This window comes from Heteronotia binoei, chromosome 1 (assembly GCF_032191835.1).
Source record: "Heteronotia binoei isolate CCM8104 ecotype False Entrance Well chromosome 1, APGP_CSIRO_Hbin_v1, whole genome shotgun sequence".
NCBI classification, from domain to species: domain Eukaryota; kingdom Metazoa; phylum Chordata; class Lepidosauria; order Squamata; family Gekkonidae; genus Heteronotia; species Heteronotia binoei.
Genome location: NC_083223.1, coordinates 262,385,521 through 262,404,802, shown reverse-complemented (window position 1 = coordinate 262,404,802; position 19,282 = coordinate 262,385,521). Strand labels below are relative to the sequence as shown.

Genomic DNA, 19,282 nt, shown 5'->3' with positions numbered 1-19,282 from the left:
CAGGAGGGGTCCTGTGAGAGGAGTCTTCTAAGACCACAGATTCCCTCGCAACCTTTGTGCGCACTTTTCTTTTAACCAGATGTCTCCCGGAATTTCTGTTGTCTCTTAAATCTCTCTTTCTACACCTGATGTTAGAGCTGGATTCTCTGGCAGTGTCCTTTATAAAGTTTATATCTCTACTACCCGATTTTTAAATAAGCACACGCATGGCCTGGCCCGACATGGCCCAGCCTGACATTGCTTGGCCCAACAAGGTTTCATTTATGTCAGATCCGGCCCTCATAGTAAATGAGTTCGACACCCCTGGCCTAGACTGTTTCCAGCTTTTGAGGTGCTGGACAGACAGAGGACTGCCAGTTTTCACTCCCTTTGCTAAAACACGAGACAGTCTTAAAGGGGCAACAGCAGATTTATTTGACCACAAAAATATTTGGAAGTCCAATACTGTTCAGTCTATACAATCTTTTTTTTTCTCTCTCTCCAGACAACTATCTTGGCAAAAAAAATAAAATTATCCATATTAAAATGATAGCAGGAGACTAACCATGTACAAATCTTATCACACAGAGAAATGAAGACAAATAATACTGAATCTTGGGTATAGTTATAAACACAGTCTCCCGGACTGTCAAGGCTTCAAAATAAAAACATTTGCTATCAAAAGGGCTCGCAAATGGATAAAGGTTTAACGGCTATGATCATGTACAGACAGAGAGAGCACGTACACAAATGGATCTTGCTACAGAGAGTTTACAGTCTGCAATCGCTGCGGTGGATTTCTTCTGTTTCCAGATAGGTATATATGCCTCTTTAGAAGACACACTTCCTTTTATAATATACATGTACAGTTTGTGGTGAGAGAAGGCCAAAGAGCACAAGACCACATCTGAAACACACATTCGCTCTTCCCGGACTACAAGTTATGAACAATCGCAGGGGCCAGGGCCAATTCACACATTGCAAAGCCCTCCTGTCCCCCATGGGTCCTATTGATAGGGTTGCCAAGTCCAATTTAAGAAATATCTGGGGACTTTGTGGGTGGAGCCAGGAGACATTGGGGGCGGAGCCGAGAGCAAGGGTGTGACAAGCATAATGGAACTCCAAGGGAGTTCTGGCCAGCACATTTAAAGGGACTGCACAATTTTTTAAATGCCTTTCTTCCATAGGAAATAATGAAGGATAGGGACACCTTCTTTTGGTGCTCATAGAATTCGACCCCCTGGTCCAATCCTTTTGAAACTTGGGAGGTATTTGGGGGAGAGGCACTAGATGCTATACTGAAAATATGGTGCCTCTATCTCAAAAAACAGCCCCCCCAGAGCCCCCAATACCCGCGGATCAATTCCCCATAATTCCCTATGGGAATTGTTCATAGAGGTGCATGATGGCTCTGGGGGCGGGGCTTCCCCCGCCGGCCAGCTGGCTGGGGGAGGGGGGAAGCCTGTAAAACCAGGGGATCCCCCTCTGGGACCTGGGGTTTGGGAAGCCTACCTATTGACCAGATGTGCTCTATGAATTCTGTGCTCAGAACAGCTAGATTCCACTCCAGCAGCCCGTTAGAGACCACCAAGATTTTTGGGGAATAAGCTTTTGAGAGTCAAAGCTCCCCTTGCCAGATACAAAGAGGAACGGAGATCCCTCTTATAGCCCAGTCAGAAAGTTAGAGGAGGATGGATATAAGAGCTGAGGTAACTCCGTTCCTGACAAGAACTTTGACTCTCAAAAACTTACACACTGGGCTTGAATCTAGCTATTGCCTGCAGACCCACCCTATGAAACTGTGCTCAGAATATAATTGCTGAGTGCATGCAGGCCTAACTTGGATTGGGACCACAGTCTACAGGGCCCCAGTATTTGTCCCTTGGGAGGAACTTCAGTCTCCCCAACAGGGCAAAAGAGATTCTTCCAGGGCTGTTCTAAGATGGGAAAACAGCACAGAGAGAAAACCTCAGCCTTCTCTCCCCACAGGCCACAAATGTGATCCAAATCAGACCTGTCTGCAACTGGACATGAAGTTCCAAGCATAAAACTCCCACAAAAAGTCTCTTGACAGGATACGTGAGACCTGAGCACTTTGTAATGTGTGAATCAAATACTGTATGCTCTACATCATTTAATTATTATCTTGATTTGTTATTTTGTTGTGAGAACCATCTGTTGAAAAAAAAAACACCTGCTATTTATCAGTGCTATACTTGTAACTTATCAGATGTCACTTTGAGAGAGAATTTGGCATCATGGCCTTAGATTCAAAATAGTCTTGAAGAAACCTCTCTCGGAGGACTCACATATATGTAAATAAAGTCAGAATTGCAAAAAATGCCATAAATCATCATAAGAAGAACAGCCCTGCTGGATCAGACCAATAGTGCATCCAGTCCAGCATCTTGTCTCACATAGTGGCCTCGACCATTTCCTCTGGGCGGTCAACTTCTGAGCATAGAGGCCGAGGCCTTCCCCTGATGTTGCCTCCTGGCTCTGGGATTCATAGTGCCTCTAAATGTGGAGATTCCCCTCACTCGTCAGTGCTCTCTCATCCAAAGGAAACCAAACCCGAGTGAATGAAGCAGGGAGTCCATAACATGGGTGGCAGCGGTGGGATTGTATTTCCTCGGAGAGAAGTAGTGAGTGAGCCAAGGGGGAGTAAGTTATGGTCACACAATAACAAACTTGGCACACTGTGCTCATAGGAGACCCTGCTGCCCATGGTCCTTCAGGGACCCTTGAAACTTTCCTTTGCCCACATGGAAATGGCTTGTCCGCAGCAGGGAGCGGATGCTGCTGATTCCATAAGGAAAAGCAGTGCAATTGGCTCTTGCCCATGTGATCGTTTCATTCACACGGTACCCAACAGCCACTCATAGAGCAGCAAATCCAATACAGTTATGGAACAACGTTGAAAAGGCCCCCTTGCTCGCTTAACGACAGAAGGTCTAGCTCTTGCTTGCCATAGAAACCCTTCCCTGCTTTCCCCCACACCTCTGCTTAGGTACCGTGGAGGTCTGCAGGCCGATACGCCACTTCCCTAATAAATAGATTAATTGACCATGTCCCACGCTGGCCGACAGGCTGAAATTTCATTTCCTGACCTGAAGGGCAGAAAGACGGCAAAGCCTTCTGCAAACGTCAGAGTCATTTCCACACACACACCCTTCCTCCCGTTCCCTCCCCCAGAGCCCTCCCCCCGTACCCACCCCGAGGCTCATATCAAAAGCCCTTCCTTGCTCGCCGATCGCATCATGACCACTGCGCCGTTGTAAGATCTGGGTGTGCTTCTGTCGTTCCACTGGGTGCTCTCCGAGTCCGAAGGAGGGTTGTAATTGCGCGGGTCGGTGTAGATTTGGGCTGGGGAAGGCGAGTTGTTGCATTGCCTGCCCTTGGTGTAGATGGGAGAGGAGTTCACGGGAGCGTAGGCCGACCTCCCTTTGATGTAGATAGGGTCAAGCTCATCGCTCTGATCGGAAACATTGGGAGATTGGATGTCAGCGGCTAGAATAAGACTCAATTCACTGGCAGGGGGAGAGGTCATCTTTACCTGAACGATGGGGGGTATATGCTTGCGGCCTTTAGTGTACTGGACTCCGTTCCGTGTTTGGTAGGGGATGAGGGAATGCATGCTGCTTGCTCGGCTGAAGGCCTGGCTACCTGGTCTGCTTGGGGGAGCTTCGGCATCCACGCTAGGGGTGGGAAGAAGACAAAAACAAGGATTACCAGTTAGCATAAGAACATCAGAAGATCCCTGCTGGATCAGACCAGTGAGGGTCCATTTAGTCCAGCATCCTGCCTCACACAGTGGCCAACCAGTTCCTCTGGAGGGCCAACAACGGGGCACAGAGGCCAAGGCCTTCCCTTGATGTTGCCTCCTGGCTCTGGGATTCAGCAGTTTTAGGCCTCTGCATGTGGAGGTTCCCCTCAGTCACCATGGCTAGTAGCCCCCGATAGACCTCTCCTTCATGAATCTACCTCATCCCCTTTTAAAACTGATCATTCTAGTGGCTACCACTGCATCCTCTGTCAGCGAATTCCACATTTTATTTATTTATTGATGCCCCTCTTTTCTCTCCATGTGTGTGTGGGGGGGGGGCTACAGCAACATTGTTCTCCCTTCATCCATTTTATCCTCACAACAACGCTCTGAAGCAAGTTAAGCTGAAAGAGAGTGACTGGTTACGGTTGCCCAGTAGTCTTTCATGGCAGAACGGGGATTTCCCAGATCCTCGTCTGACACACTCAGGGGTCTCCAGCCTTTCTGTGCCTGTGAGCACCTCTGGAATGTTGAGGGTTGTGAGCGACATCCCAAAATGGCTGCCACAGGAGGCAGAGCCAAATGGAATAGGTCCCTCCTCACAGGTCATGGGAAAAAAAGGTAGTCCTGAAGGGGGACTGAAATAGGATTGCCAGATCCCCTTGCCCATCTGGAGGGGGATTTGGAGGGCATTCCAACAGTTGGCAGGGATGTTGTGTGTGGGACACTCTGGTTTTTGGACAAACTCTACGGTTAGATTGGGCTTAAACCATAGAGTTTGCCTCAAAACCAGAGTGTCCCCCATATGATGTCCCCAATGCGATGTTACTTCCAGGTAATGTCAGCACATTGGGGATGTTGCTACTGTTGTTTTAGAGGAATAGCGGACGTTTTCAAGACCAGAGGTGAAAGCAGGCGTGTAGAGTTTGAGCGCAGTAAACCTGATAAGGGGACAAATGGACAAAAATTCACAGCAAACAGAACTCAGTATGAAGTGGTTCCTGTATTTTGGGAACCAGTGTGGTGCCGTGGTTTGAGTGTCAGAGCAGGATTTGGGAGACCCAGATTCAAATCACCACTCTGCCAGAAACCTCAGTAGGTGACTATGGCCTAGTCTCCCCTCAGATTTACTTACCTCACAGGACTGGTGTGAGAGTAAGATGGAGGAGGGGGAAATTCTGTAGGTTGGGAGAAACACACTAAATAAAACTGGCTGTACCAAGCGCTGACAATCATAAAGCTCCATTCTACCTTCACTCCTTTCTTTGCCTAGGACTTTTTCAGGTGCTTTTTTTAAAAAAAAGATGTATCTTAAAAACTACACTATTTACTCAAATACAATAAATACATCAAGAAAAGAGGGGGTCATCTTAAATTGGCATACAAGTTACAATTACACCCAGTAATATAAATTCTTTCTGCATATAACATTTTACGGGATGGTTGTATCACATTCAGGATGGTCTTCTTTTGGAATAAATACGATAAGCCATCATCATCATCCTTCTTTACAATCCAAAAATCAAGCCACATTATAGGGACATAATCTGCTCTAGCATACACAACATAAGGGCATAAGCTAGGGTTGCCAGCCTCCAGGTGGGGTCTGGAAATCTCCTGCTTTTACAACTGATCTCCAGCTGGCAGAGATCAGCTCCCCTGGAGAAAATGGCTGCTTTGAAGGGTGGACTCTATGGCATTGTACCATGCTGAGCCCCCCCCCCCCCCCAAACCCTTCCCGCTCCCAGCTCCACCCCCAGTGTTTCCAGGTATTTCCCAACAGAGACCTGGCAACCAATGTTCCCTCTAAGCTGAGTCAGTGCGAGCTAGCTCACAGTTTTGTAGCCTCCAGCTCACACATTCTTGTCTTCGCTGAGGGAAAACAGCACCAGAGCAAACTAATTTATTCAGTAGCTCACCACTTGAATGCCAGTAGCTCACAAATTAGAATTTTTGCTCACAAGACTACACAGCTTCGAGGGAGTATTGCTGGCAACCCTAGCAGAAACACTGAAAAGAAAATAGAAGAGAAAAACCTTCCTATACTTGCTAGGAATATTTAAATAGATAAACACGTTGAAGTGGGAGGGAGGAAGAAGTGGGGAGGTGCAAAAATCCACACTGGGGCCAAAACAGGTATGTGTCATATCCTCCAGCATTTTGCAAATGAAACTAAAGACAAGGTTGCTCAGTTGACAGCCGCATTTGTCTCACAACAGCCTCCCACTGCTGTCTAAGGCTGAAAGCTCAACGAGAAGCTGAGAGTTCTATTGCTCTTCGCTCTCTCTCTCTCTCTCTCTCTCTCTCTCTCTCGGCTTGGCTTCGCGAACGAAGATTTAAGAAGGGTGCAATAGTCCACGTTTGCTGCAGGCTCGCTGGTGGCTGACAAGACCAATGCGGGACAGGCAGGTCCGGCCACAGTGGCTGCAGGGAAAAGTCTGATTTGGGGTTGGTGCTGTAGCAGTGCGATTCTTCCTCAATCTCCTTTTGTCCTCAAGACCAGCTATGCGTGCGTTCTCAAAGGCAGAGCTCTTACTGTGTTAAATTTAGCCTGTAATACCCGGGTCTTCCGTTGCTTTAAAAACCAAGAGGATACTGGTTGTTTCAATTCAAGGACTACTGAGAAAACACAAATTGTCCTGCCAGATGCAAAAATCAGGAGACAACTGGGACATTGAGGGACGAAAACCAAAAAGACAAGAGAGACGGGGCTTTTTCACATGCTTAGTTTACGCTTGACATTCTTGGCAACTGATTCACAAGTGTTGGAATTGACCTTCCTCTACATTTTCACAGTTGTGGACTCAGTGAATTTTCTCTCATGCAGGGATTTTTAAAGAAACATGCTGTTGCCATCAGTGGTGCCGCAACACCCGCCTTTTTAAAAAAAGGGTCCCGAAATATCAATATATTGGTAGAGCACTGTAACAAGAAGGTTAGCTGGTTCTCTGAATTTCCAGCTTTCATTAGAAAAAAAGTAAGTCTCGATCCTCCTCCCATGTGGAGATATGCCCTTTTCCATGTATCTGCAAGGGAATGAGCTAGAGACTGACATTTTAAAAAAATGAACGTCGGGAGAACTTGCAAACCCTATTGTTACAGTGCTTCAGCAATATATCACTATTTTAGGAACTTTAAAGGAATGAATTCAAAACCACTTGTCTTCAGGGAGGGGCTGGGAGGAGAGGAAGTGGTTTGATCATGACAGTTCAAGCATCAAAAAGTGGGCTGGAGGTGGGTAGGAATGGGCAAGACAAAGAAAACCAATTATGCAACAGGAAAAAGTAGAGCTTGGTGGATTGGTCAATGTACTTCTGGGGAAATTTCCTGATGGGCCACTGCCTTGGAAGACCATTGGAGCAAGCCAAGCCAAACCCCTCTAGTTTTTGAGAACCAGTGACCCAGGGGCTCCTTAGCTCAGACTTAGGCGACACCCATAGCTGCTGCCGCCACTGTCCAGGTCTAAGACCTTTGGTTGAGGTAGCGGGCATCCTACTCCATTGGCTGGCACTATGCTACGGTACCATCTCCACTGTAATACGAATTTCATTTCATTGTTTAGACAAGGGGTGGCCAAACTTGCTTGACGTAAGAGCCACATAGAATAAACGTCAGATGTTTGAGAGCCACAAGATATAAACATCAGATGTTTGAGAGCCACAAGACAGGAAGGAAGGAAAGCGAATAGATAGGGGGAGGAAGAGAGAGGTGGAAAGAAAACAACTTTAACTGTAAAAGCATTCTTCAAGTTGCTGGCTGTCTTGGCTTGAAGGAATTGTTTACAGAGACAAATGCCTTTTCCAAGCTGGCTGGCGGAGCAGTGGGGCCTTCGAGAGCCACACAATATGTGTGAAAGGGCCACATGTGGCTCCCGAGCCACAGTTTGGCCAGCCCTGGTTTAGACTCTCAGTATATATAACAGGGGTGGCCAACGGTAGCTCTCCAGATGTTTTTTGCCTACAACTCCCATCATCCCCAGCCATTGGCCATGCTGGCTGGGGCTGATGGGAGTTGTAGGCAAAAAACATCTGGAGAGCTACTGTTGGCCAGCCCTGAATTATATAACATGTGCCAAATTGAGCCGCCATCAAACTGATTGTTCAGACTGTATTGTTTACACTGATTTCATTTTTAACTGTGGTTTTATACCGTTTTTAGAATGTTGTTATCTGCCCGGAGCCCATTTTTGGGAATGGGCGGAATATAAATTACCTGAATGAATGAATGAATTAATGAATGAATGAATGAATGAATGAATAGGCTGAGTGGCCTTGTAGAGAAAGCTTGTAGGGCTGCAAAGGCCTCTGGGCCATTTCTACCTCCCAGTTTGCTCCTGCCATAGAAAACCTGCCTCTAGTCATGGAGGGAGCAATGTCCATCCTTGCCTTAGCTCTGGGTGCCAGCATGCACAGCCTGCATAGCTGTGAATAAATGGATAGGGCAAAAGCAGGGTTTTTTTTGAGCAGGAATGCACAGAAACACAGTTCTGGCTGGCTTGGCATCAGGGGGTGTGGCCTAATATGCAAATGTTCCTGCTGGGCTTCTTCTACAAAAAGCCCTATGTGAAGCAATGGTGATGTCAGGGGGTATGAGTTCCCACTAGGCTTTTTTTTTTTTACAAAAAGAAAGCCCTAGGCAAAAGTACCCTGAGTGCCTGGTTTGGAGACCCTCCCTCTACTTCAGGGTTATCAGAAAGTACAAGAAGGGGGGAGGGAAATGTCTGCTGGGCACTCCATTATACCCTATGGAGACCAATTCCCATAGGGTGTAATGGAAAATTGATCTGTGGGTATCTGGGGGGAGCTATTTTTTGAGGTAGAGGCACCAAAATTGCAGCGTATCATCTGGTGCCTCTCTTCAAAACCCCCTCCAAATTTCAAAAATATTGGACCAGGAGGTCCAGTTCTATGAGGCTCAAAAGAAGGTGCCCCTATCCTTCATTATTTCCAAATGGAGGGAAGGCATTTAAAAGGTGTGCGGTCCCTTTAAAAGTGATGGCCAGAACTCCCTTTCGGAGCTCAATCGCGCTTGTTGCACCCTTGCTCCCGGCTCCGCCCCCAAAGTCTCTTAAAGCCACAGAGACCAGGCACAGGGTTTCTGACTGAAAAACCTAGCAATTTCACATTCACAGTTCTCGCGTCACCAGCTTGACCCATTTCTCCTCGCAGTTTCTCTGTTGACATAGCAAGGTGATGGGTGACAAAGCTATAAAAGCAGCAAGTCAAAACTGCTCTTTTTTTAAAAAAAAAGAGATACAGCAATTACTTTTCTGGTTTTCAGTGAGACATGAAAACAATATTTAATATGTGTTAAGCGCCTTAACCACCGGGTGTGTTACCAACAACTGCGCAATAGGCCTGATGGGTCTACCCTCGGGCTTCCAATCTTCCCGAGAAATAACGTGACAAGGGAAGGAAACCAACAGGTGATGATGGAGAAGAATGAGAACCTAATTATGAGCTAGGAGGAGTCAAACAGAGAGAGAGGGGGAGAGAGAAATGGAACCGCCCGTGTGGATCAGAAGAAAGGAACGAATAGGAAATGTGCAGCGTTGAACCGGGAAACGCAGAAGTAAACAAATAATCTTGAGGGAGGGGGAGGGAATAGCTGGCTGTGCATTCCTCCACTGGCTGTAATGCTTTGTAATGTCTCCCAGTTGGAAGTTCTCAGGAGGAAGCCACGACTGGGCTCTGATAGGAGTAGGTAGCGTTGCCAAGTCCAATTCCAGATGTATCTGGGGGCTTTGGGGGTGGAGCCAGGAGCAAGGTTGTGACAAGCATAACTGAGCCCCAAAGGGAGTTCTGGCCATCACGTTTCAAGGGACTGCACATCTTTTCAATGCTTCCCTTCCATTGGAAATTATGAAGGATAGGGGCACATTCTGGGGCTCACAGAATTGGACCCCCCTGGTCCAATCCTTTTGAAACACGGAAGGTATTTTGGGGAGAGGCACTGGATGCAATGCTGAAAATTTGGTGCCTCTACCTTAAAAAAACAGCCCCTCCAGAGGCCCAGATACCCACGGATCAATTCTCCATTATACCCTAAGGGAATTGGTCTCCATAGGGAATAATGGAGTGCCCAGCAGGCATTTCCCTCCCCTCACCCCGCTTTCTGATGACCCAGAAGTGGGGTGAGGGCCTCCAAACTGTGGGATCCCCTGCACCCATCTGGGGATTGGCAACCCTAATAGTAGGAAATGCCTGCTGGGCACTCCATTGGCAACCCTAATAGTAGGGTTGCCAGGTCCAACTCTAGAAATATCTAGGGACTTTGGGGGTGGAGCCAGGAGAAATGTTGTGACATACGCTTGAACTCTGAAGGGCCATCACTTTTAAAGGGGCTCCTTTTAAATGCCTTCCCTTCATTGGAAATAATGGAGGATGGGGGCACCTTCTTTCGGGGCTCATAGAATTGGACCCCTAATCCAATCTCTTTGAAACTTGGAGGCATTTTTTTGAAGAGAGGCAGCAGCTGCTATGTTGAAAATTTGGTGCCTCTACCTCAAAAAATAGTCTCCCCCAGAGCCCAGGATACCCACAGATTGATTATCCATTGTACCCTATGGGGACCAATATCCATAGCATGGTAGACAAGCTTGTTTAAAGTAAAAGCCACATAGAATAAATGTCAGATGTCTGAGAGCCATAAGACGTGAATGTCAGGTGTCTGAGCTCCGCAAGGAAGGAAGGAAAATAGATGAGGTAGAAGAGGTGGAAAGAAAGCAACTTTAACTTTAAATGCATTTTCCAAGACACCAGCTGGCTTGGCTTGGTGAAGTGATTTAAAGAGACAAATGCCTTCTCCAATCTGGCCAATGGGGTGGAGTGGGATGGGGGCTTTGAAAGCCACCCCTGCTCCATAGGAGAATTCAATTTATACCCTTCCTTTCATTACTTAAAGAAGTCTCAGAGCGGCTTGCATCTCCTTCCCTTCCTCTTCCCACGACAGCCACCTTTGCGAGGTTCTCACCTCGCAGAGCTCTGAGGCAACTGTTCTTGAGAGAACAGCTCTGAGTGAACCAGGACTGGCCCAAAGTCACCCAGCTGGCTGCACGTGGAGGAGTGGGGAATCAAACCCAGTTCTCCAGATTAGAGTCCCCTGCTCTTAACCATTACACTGAACAGGCTCTCTGTGGAAGCCAGTTCCTTTGCACCTAAAGTTGTCAGCTCTGGGTTGGGAAACGCCTGGAGATTTTGGGGTGGAGCCTGAGGAGGATGGGGTTTGGGAAGGGGAGGGGCCTCAGCAGGGTATGATACCATATAACATCCTCCAAAGCAGCCATTTTCTCCAGTGGAACTGATCTCTGTCATCAGGAAACCAACGCAGGGCTCTTTTTCTAGCAGGAGCTCCTCTGCATATTAGGCCACGCACCCCTTACGTAGCCAATCCTCCAAGAGCTTAGAGGGCTCTTCTTACAGGGTCTACTATAAGCTCTTAGAGGATTGGCTACAGGGGTGTGTGGTCTAGTATGCAGTTAAGTTCCTGCTAGAAAAAGAGCCCTGACCAGCAGGGAGATTTCCAGGGGCCACCTGGAGACTGGCAACCCTATTTGTACCCCCCCCCCATGTACCTGTCTGAGACAAAAGTCAGGCACTGGAAGTCAAGGCCTCGGTGACTTTCAGTGGAAAGACCTTCCCAGGATCATCAGGACCCAAACTAACCTAAGAGTAATTTCGAAAATCCTTCCATCATACCACCTGCATGGGGTGTGTGTGTGTGTGGGGGGGGAGATATTTGTGAATTTCCTGCACTGTGCAGGAGGTTGGACTAGATGACCCTGGAGATCCCTTCTGACTCTGATTCTATGATCGCTGTTTCTTTGCAGCTACGGGGCCTGAATGTACATCAGCATCTCCCCTCCCTGAGAAATACTAATCACAGAGTAGACTTGCCCAGATGTACAAAAAAAGGTCACTACTCACCTCAGGGTTGGCAAGGTTTTCTTGAAGCTGGAATCTCCCACCTGACACCCCTCCCCACCCCTGTACCTGAGATGACAGTTGTCAGTCCCAGTGGCTTTAGAACCTGGCAACGACAGGGTGCCCTGGATCTTTTGGCACTGAGGTTGCAAGTCTCCAGGGCCTTTTTTTGCAGCAGGAACTCCTTCGCATATTAGGCCACACACCTCTGATGCAGCCAATCCTCCTGGAGCTTACAGTAGGCCCTGTGTTAAGAGTCCTGCAAGCTCTTGTAGGATTGGCTACATCAGTGGGGTGTATAGCCTAATATGCAAAGGAGTTCCTGCTACAAAAAAAGCCTTGCCAGTCTCCAGGCAGAGCCCGGAGATGTCCCAGAATTACATCTGACCTCTCAACTAGAGATCAGTTCTCCAGGAGAAAATGGCCGCTTTGGAGGGCGGACTCTATGGCTATTTTGTCCCTGCTGAGTCCCACTTCCTTCCCAAATTCTGCTCTTCCCAGTGACCGCCCTCCTCTCTCCAGGAATTCCCCGAACTGGAGTTGGCAACCCCAAACCACCCCAGACCTGTGGATTTTCCCAGAAGAGAAACGCTTACCGGATGTCGTTGCCTTTGGTCCCCTGGTACTCCGGCTCATCCTCCTTAACGTCCCCACTGCCCCAGCAACAGTCCCAGCAGTAGCGGTCTCCACAGTAGCAGCTGACCCCCGACCCCCGGCAGCACCAGATGCCCCAGGAGATGAAGCCGATCATCAAGGCCGTGCCGAGGACGCCGCAAAGGACTGATCCCCCGATGATCCACATACGGCTCCACCCTGTAAGGGGCAGAAAGCATAAGAATGTCACTCTGTGTCACACAGTGGCCAAAAAACCCAGCTGCCACCAGGAGGTCCACCAGTGGGGCCAGGACACTAGAAGCCCTCCCACTGTTGCCCCCCGCAAACACCCAGAATACAGAGCATTACTGCCCCAGACAGAGAGTTCCAATAATAAGCTGTGGCTAAGAGCCACTGACGGACCTCTGCTCCATATGTTGATCCAGTTCCCTCTTGAAGCCATCTATGCTTGTAGCCACCACCACCTCCTGTGCCAGTGAATTTAACGTATTAATCATTTTTTGGGTGAAGAAGGACTTCCTTTTATGCATTTTAGGCAACTCTCGGCATTCCCTCTGGGTGAAAGCGAGCGCTCCCTCGCGTGCGTGCGAGGCAACCATTAGGGTTGACACCCCCATTTCGGGGTGCAGTCCCTTTTTAATTTCAATTTTAAAATATGCATTCTATTTTATATAATAAAACATTACATATGTTATCGTATAAAATGCATTATATTTTATGTTATAAAATATATAGTTATAATTTTAAAATAGACGCTATACAATAAGGAAAGGAAAAAGCAGAAAAACAACAGACTGAGTCACTTGGGGTAGCTTTTAGCATTCAGTTTGGTTAGAGTCTCATAGCAACTTAAATCATAGAATCACACAGCTGGAAGGGACCTCTAGGGGCATCTAGTCCAACCCCTGCACAATGCAGGAAAAGACCAACATTTTCAGGTAGGTATGCCAGCCTCCAACGTGGACCTCGGGACCCCCCCCCCCTCCAGTACATCTTATCTTCAGACTATAGAGCTCAGTTCCCTTGGAGGGGAAATGGATAATTTGGAGGGCAGACTCTGTGGCCGTGTCCCCCACTGAGGTCCCTGTCCTCCCCAGGCTCCATTCCCAAATCTCCAGGAGTTTCCCAACCTGGATCTTGCACTGCTACCTCCCTATCCCTTGCCATTGGCCAGGGGGGACCTGGCAGTCTTATTTTCAGGATATAAGCCAGGGGTGGCCAAACTTGCTAAGAGCCATGTCAGATGTATAAATGTCAGATGTTTGAGAGCTGAAAAACATGAGGTACGGGAAGGGTGCAAAGTGTTCTCTTCACGACAACCCTGTGAAGTAGGCTAGACTGAAAGGCAGAAACAGAGTGTTTGTGATTGGCCCAAGGGCCTCCAATGAGCTTTATGAGTGGGGGATTTGAACCTGTGTCTTTCCTGTCCTACTTCAGTGCTTGAAGCGCTACTGTGTACTAATGCTTGTCTGTCAGCCCGTTTATTCTCACAATGGGTGGGTTATACTTCTTACAGAATATCTGCAAGGCAAAGATACTCAGTAAATATCATTATTACATATTATTCGTAAAGAACCACACACATGGTTCTTTTGGCAGAACATTCAGGCCTCTATCCTGAGAGCATATGAACATATGAAGTTGCCTTATACTGAATCAGACCCTCGGTCCATCAAAGTCAGTATTGTCTACTCAGACTGGCAGCGGCTCTCCAGGGTCTCAGGCTGAGGATTTTCACGCCTATTTGCCTGGACCCTTTTTAGTTGGAGATGCCGGGGATTGAACCTGGGACCTTCTGCTTCCCATGCAGATGCTCTACCACTGAGCCACCGTCCCTCCCAGGTGAGAGGTGGAACAAGAATGACTTGGACTAGCATTTTAAAATCACTTCAGAATGGTGGCAGTGTTCTTGTGGTGGACATGAGGATGCTGTCACGTCTAGTTTGGATTTGAGCCCTACGGTTAAAAGTGCTGGGCCTGAGGAGACCTGGGTTCAAGTCCTTTCAAATAAGCCGTCCTATTTATAGAGTGGCCCTGAACCAGATTATCTGAGCCCTTTCAGCCTCAGAAGGTTGTGAGGATAAAATAGGTGACAGCAGAATTACGCTACACCCTTGCAGGAATGGAGGGGGAAAAGGTAGTTTCTGAGGAGAGGTTATCTGGAGTGAAAGAGAATGGAGGGCAGGGAAACAGCTCAGGCATTTCTTCTACCTACGAGTTTTTCTGATGCATTTTGATCATTATCAAGATGTACATAGTTTTGCGGCACCTCTGAGATAAACAAGTTTTGTATGTCATTTTATAGCTTGTTAGACTGAGGTTTTAGAATTTGGGAGGTGCTCTGAGAGAACTTAGGTCAAGAGGCAGAGTGGAAATAACATACATATATAACAAATCTGAGGAAAATATTAAAAGGATCTGAATTAAACAATTCCTTCCTTGTTTTGTTCTGAGAAAATTTGTAAGACTAACGGACACATTTACAGATTAGGATCACACTGTTCGTTTCTTAATATGTTTCTTAATCTGCCCATGCTGGAAATCTCCACTGTCCTAAATGTTTGCTTAACATACCACACGCTGCCATACTTTGTTAACATAGGTTAGCTCCTGAGAGATAACAGATAGTTCTTTGCCACAAGTTAGCTGGAAAAGTTATTGACCTAGGATGCAATGAAGAATGAATACTTTTCTAAGTAACCTATTCCAAATTTTTTCAGAACAGATCTGCTGAATACTCTATTCTTCTTGGCATTTTGAATGATCCTGGTGCTTTCCTGAAGAGATTGTAGGACTATGGAAAACAGTATTTGATAAGAACCTTGCAGAAGAGTTTACCTAGTTGACTACTCTGTTTCCCCACAGCGGAGAGCCAGAAGCCCACAACTAGGCCCTGAGGGCATCTGCCTCCCCCACCCACCCCTGATGGCTACCCCACACAAAAAGTGGTTTTCAGAAATACTCTGTCTTGGTACATAGAGGTTCCATTTTATAGTTATGTGTAATAGCCAAGGATGGATCAACTTTGCTCATGAATTTGTCTATGCTCCCTCTCAAAACAATCTAAATGCGATGGTTTACACCTTGTGGCAGTGAATGAATAAATATTTTCTTTGGCCAGTCCTGACTGCACTGCTGATCAATTTCCTGGGGCGGGGGGGTGTCTAGGCTGGGGGGGGGGGCTCTAGGCCTAGGATTTGAAAAGATGGAGGGGGGGGGGGAATTGCTGTATCTACTTTCTCCACATGTGGCATAATTTTATAAACTTTTATCATGACAGATCATCCCCCCCACCCCCACCCCTGAACTGAAAAGCCTCAAACTCTTTAGCCTATCTTCATAGGAAAGATGCTCCAACAGGTGATGATTTTGGTTGCCCCTTTCTGCCTCTTTTCCAGCAGTACAATATGCTTTTGGAGATAGGGGTGACCAGTAGGGTTGCCAAGTCCAATTCAAGAAATATCTGGGGACTTTGGGGGTGGAGCCAGGAGACATTGGGGCGGAGCCAGAAACAAGGGTGTGACAAGCATAATTGAACGCCAAGAGATTTCTGGCCGTCACATTTAAAGGGACAGCACACCTTTTTAAATGTCTTCCTTCCATAGGAAATAATGAAGGATAGGGGCACCTTTTTTGGGGGGGGGGGTCATAGAATTGGACCCCCTGGTCCAATCGTTTTGAAACTTGGGGGATACTTTGGGGAGAGGCACTAGATACTACACTGAAAATTTGGTGCCTCTACCTCTAAAAACAGCTCCCCCAGAGCCCCCGATCAATTCCCACAGAACCTCCAGATCAATTCCTCGTTAGACCCTATGAGAATCGATCTCCACATAGGGAATAATGCTCAGCAGACGTTTCCCTCCCCCCCACCCGTTTCTGGCGACTCTGAAGCAGGGGACTGGCCTCTCTACTCACGAATTGCTGCCAGCTTCTTCACAGCAACACAGACACAGCATCCCAAGAGGAAGTCTTTCAATCGGAGACTGAAGCCTCCGGAGGTGCAAAGGCACGTGGTCCTTTGGGGGCGGGACTTCCCTCCCCCCCCCGCCAGCCAGCTGACTGGGGGCGGGAAGGAGTCTGGGAAAGCGGAAGATCCCCCGCTGGGACCTAGGGATTGGCAAGCCTAGTGACCAGAACCGTACATATGACATATTCCAAATATGGCCGATACTTCAGACAAGGACATTTTGGTATTACCTCTATTAAACCTGACCCTAAAACCTCCTAGTGCAGAAATTTGCCTTTCCCTCCAAAAAAGAAACAGCATCAGGACTTCTCTCCCACAATTTCATCAGGATTATCTGAGTTTTGACAACAGGTTTTTCATACCTAGGGTAGCCAACCTTCAGGTGAGGTCTGGAGATCTCCTGGAATTACACCTGATCTCCACACGACAGAAATCAGTTCCCCTGGAGAAAATGGCTGCTTTGAACAGGGCTGACTTATCCATTAGCCACAATGCCTAAGGTCCATGATACTTTTAGAGACTCACAAAAATGTTTTAATTTCTTTTAAAATCTGAAGAGGGTGGGGAAGAACTTTTAAGGTTTTAGGGCTCACAGAAATTTTGCCTAAAACAAATTTTTGGGGGGAAGTATTTAAAGTTATATCAAAAATAATTTTAACCCTGACCTGGATAGCCCAGGCAAGCCTGATCTTGTCAGATCTCATAAACTAAGCAGGGTCAACTCTCTCAAGTACTTGGATGGGAGACCTTGGAATACCAGAGCTGGAAGCAGGGCAGGTTTTATTCAGCCATCTCTTTGAATATTCTCCAGGCCTCCAGTAGGAGTCAGTCATGAGAGGCCACCATGACATTCAGGTACTCACGCACACACATAAAAAACCCACAAAAAATATTTGTATAGTGGAAGGGGCAAGGCCCACAAAGGCAAAAGTGCCTAGGTCCCATGAAAGCCGTAATGTGGCCCTGGCTTTAGAGGGTGGACTCTGTGGCATTATACTCTGCTGAGGTCCCTCGCCTCCTCAGGCTACGCCCCCCCCCCAACCACCAGGCATTTCCCAACCCACAGCTTGCAAGTCTAGCCACACCTACCGCCTATGGTGATGTCCACGGTGCAATAGGCAACACCTACATTGTTAGTCACGCTGCACCGGTAAGTGCCCAGGTGCTCTTCCCTCAGGCCGAAGATGTGAAAGTCACCAGGCACAGATCCTATTGGACAGAAAGAGAGAGGGTTGAGGACAACCCAAGGGCTTTTGGCACTTTCAGCCGGCCCCAAGCAGTGCCTTCCCACTCCAGGAAGCATCTTTGAGTGCCCTTGATGCTCTCCTATCCTCTGGTGCCCTAGGCTATTGCCTAGGTCCTCCTAATGGGTTGCCCCTGGAGAAGAAGAAGAAGACGACATTGGATTTATATCCTGCCCTCCACTCCGAAGAGTCTCAGAGTGGCTCACAATCTCCTTTCCCTTCCTTCCCCACAACAGACACCCTGTGAGGTAGATGAAGATATTGGATTTATATCCCGCCCTCCACTCCGAAGAGTCTCAGAATGGCTCACAATCTCCTTTACCTACCTCCCTCACAACAGACACCCTGTGAGGTGGGTGGGGCTGGAGAGGCTCTCACAGCAGCTGCCCTTTCAAGGATAATCTCTGCCAGAGCTATGGCTGACCCAAGGCCATTCCAGCAGGTGCAAGTGGAGGAGTGGGGAATCAAACCCGTTTCTCCCAGACAAGAGTCCGTACACTTAACCACTACACCAAACTGGTTAAAGACTGGCAGACTTTCTGATTTTCAAAAATTCTGGCACCGCAGGCTGAATGTCTCCAAACAGTCACATGGAAAATCCGGATGAATAAGACTCCACTGGAATTTTACACTGAGACGTTTGATTAGGGAGGGGCATGAACCAGGAAAATATGGTTCGTGACAGCTCATGGATTGTGGCATGCCTTGTTTGTGAGCCATGAACCCTCAGGAACTTCTAGGCACCAAGAAAACCGGTTCAGTTTCTGATGTGATAGAAGCCCACCGCCCCCGTGTGCTAGAGTCACCAAATTCACAGGGGATCACCGGCTGATTCTCTTCTACTCCACCCCCCATCCAAAGGTGAGGATTAGATTTATGGGTTCTGAGTTATGGTCCCCCGAAGAAAAAGACAGAAGAAGATAATTGAATTTATATCCCGTCCTCCACTCTGAATCTCAGTCTCAGAGCAGCTCACAATCTTCTTTATCTTCCTCTGCCACAACAATCACCCTGTGAGGTGGGTGGGGCTGAGAGAGCTCTGCCAGAAGCTGCCTTTGCAAGGATAACTCTACATCAACTATGGCTGACCCAAGGCCATTCCTGCAGCTGTAAGTGGAGGAGCGGGGAGTCAAACCTGGTTCTCCCAAATAAGAGTCCGTGCACTTAACCACTACACCAAACTGGCACCCAGGAAAGTGCTTTCTGGGGAAATGATAGCTGCAGGTTCAGAAGTGTATAGAACAGACTATGGGCAAACTAGAGACATCAGACTTGCAGAGGACCTTCCCCTGATGCTCCTCTACCTGCCCTCCAATTCTGCCCCCCACCGCGGTAGCTCTGAAGGTTGGTATACATTTTGATTGAGCAAAGACAGTCTGTCTGGAAATGTATCTATTCACACATTTGCTATGAACCACTTGAAAGTTCGTGAAACGTTTGTGCCAGTTGACCTGCCAGAAACTTCTGTTCACGAAACAGCCAGAATTAATCACACACGGAGAGCCAGTTTGGTGTAGTGGTTAAGTGTGCGGACTCTTATTTGGGAGAACCAGGTTTGATTCCCCACTCCTCCACTTGCACCTGCTGGAATGGCCTTGGGTCAGCCATAGCTCTGGCAGAGGTTGTCCTTGAAAGGGCAGCTGCTGTGAGAGCCCTCTCCAGCCCCACCCACCTCACAGGGTGTCTGCTGTGGGGGTGGAAGGGAAAGGAGATTGTGAGCCGCTCTGAGACTCTTCGGAGTGGAGGGCGGGATATAAATCCAATATCTTCTTCATCTTCTTCTTTA

The 19,282-nt window shown here is 47.7% G+C and overlaps 1 protein-coding gene and 1 long non-coding RNA gene across 2 annotated transcripts in view; both read right to left on the bottom strand.

Annotated features, from left to right (window-relative positions):
- Positions 1-390: 390 nt before the first annotated feature.
- Positions 391-3,000, bottom strand: LOC132588178 (uncharacterized). Its single transcript, XR_009556496.1, has 2 exons — positions 1,492-3,000; positions 391-986 (listed from the first exon to the last, which is right to left on the bottom strand). It is a non-coding gene; the product is annotated as an uncharacterized LOC132588178 (long non-coding RNA).
- Positions 3,001-3,202: 202 nt separating this feature from the next.
- Positions 3,203-19,282, bottom strand: part of LOC132580992 (V-set and immunoglobulin domain-containing protein 8-like) — a 42,945-nt gene continuing 26,865 nt past the window's right edge. Inside the window, exons 5-7 of the mRNA XM_060252037.1 lie at positions 17,342-17,461; positions 12,264-12,480; positions 3,203-3,677 (exon numbers count right to left, since the gene is read on the bottom strand). Of these exons, the coding sequence (XP_060108020.1) occupies positions 3,203-3,677; positions 12,264-12,480; positions 17,342-17,461 (812 nt within the window). The remainder of the gene's footprint in view (positions 3,678-12,263; positions 12,481-17,341; positions 17,462-19,282) is intronic.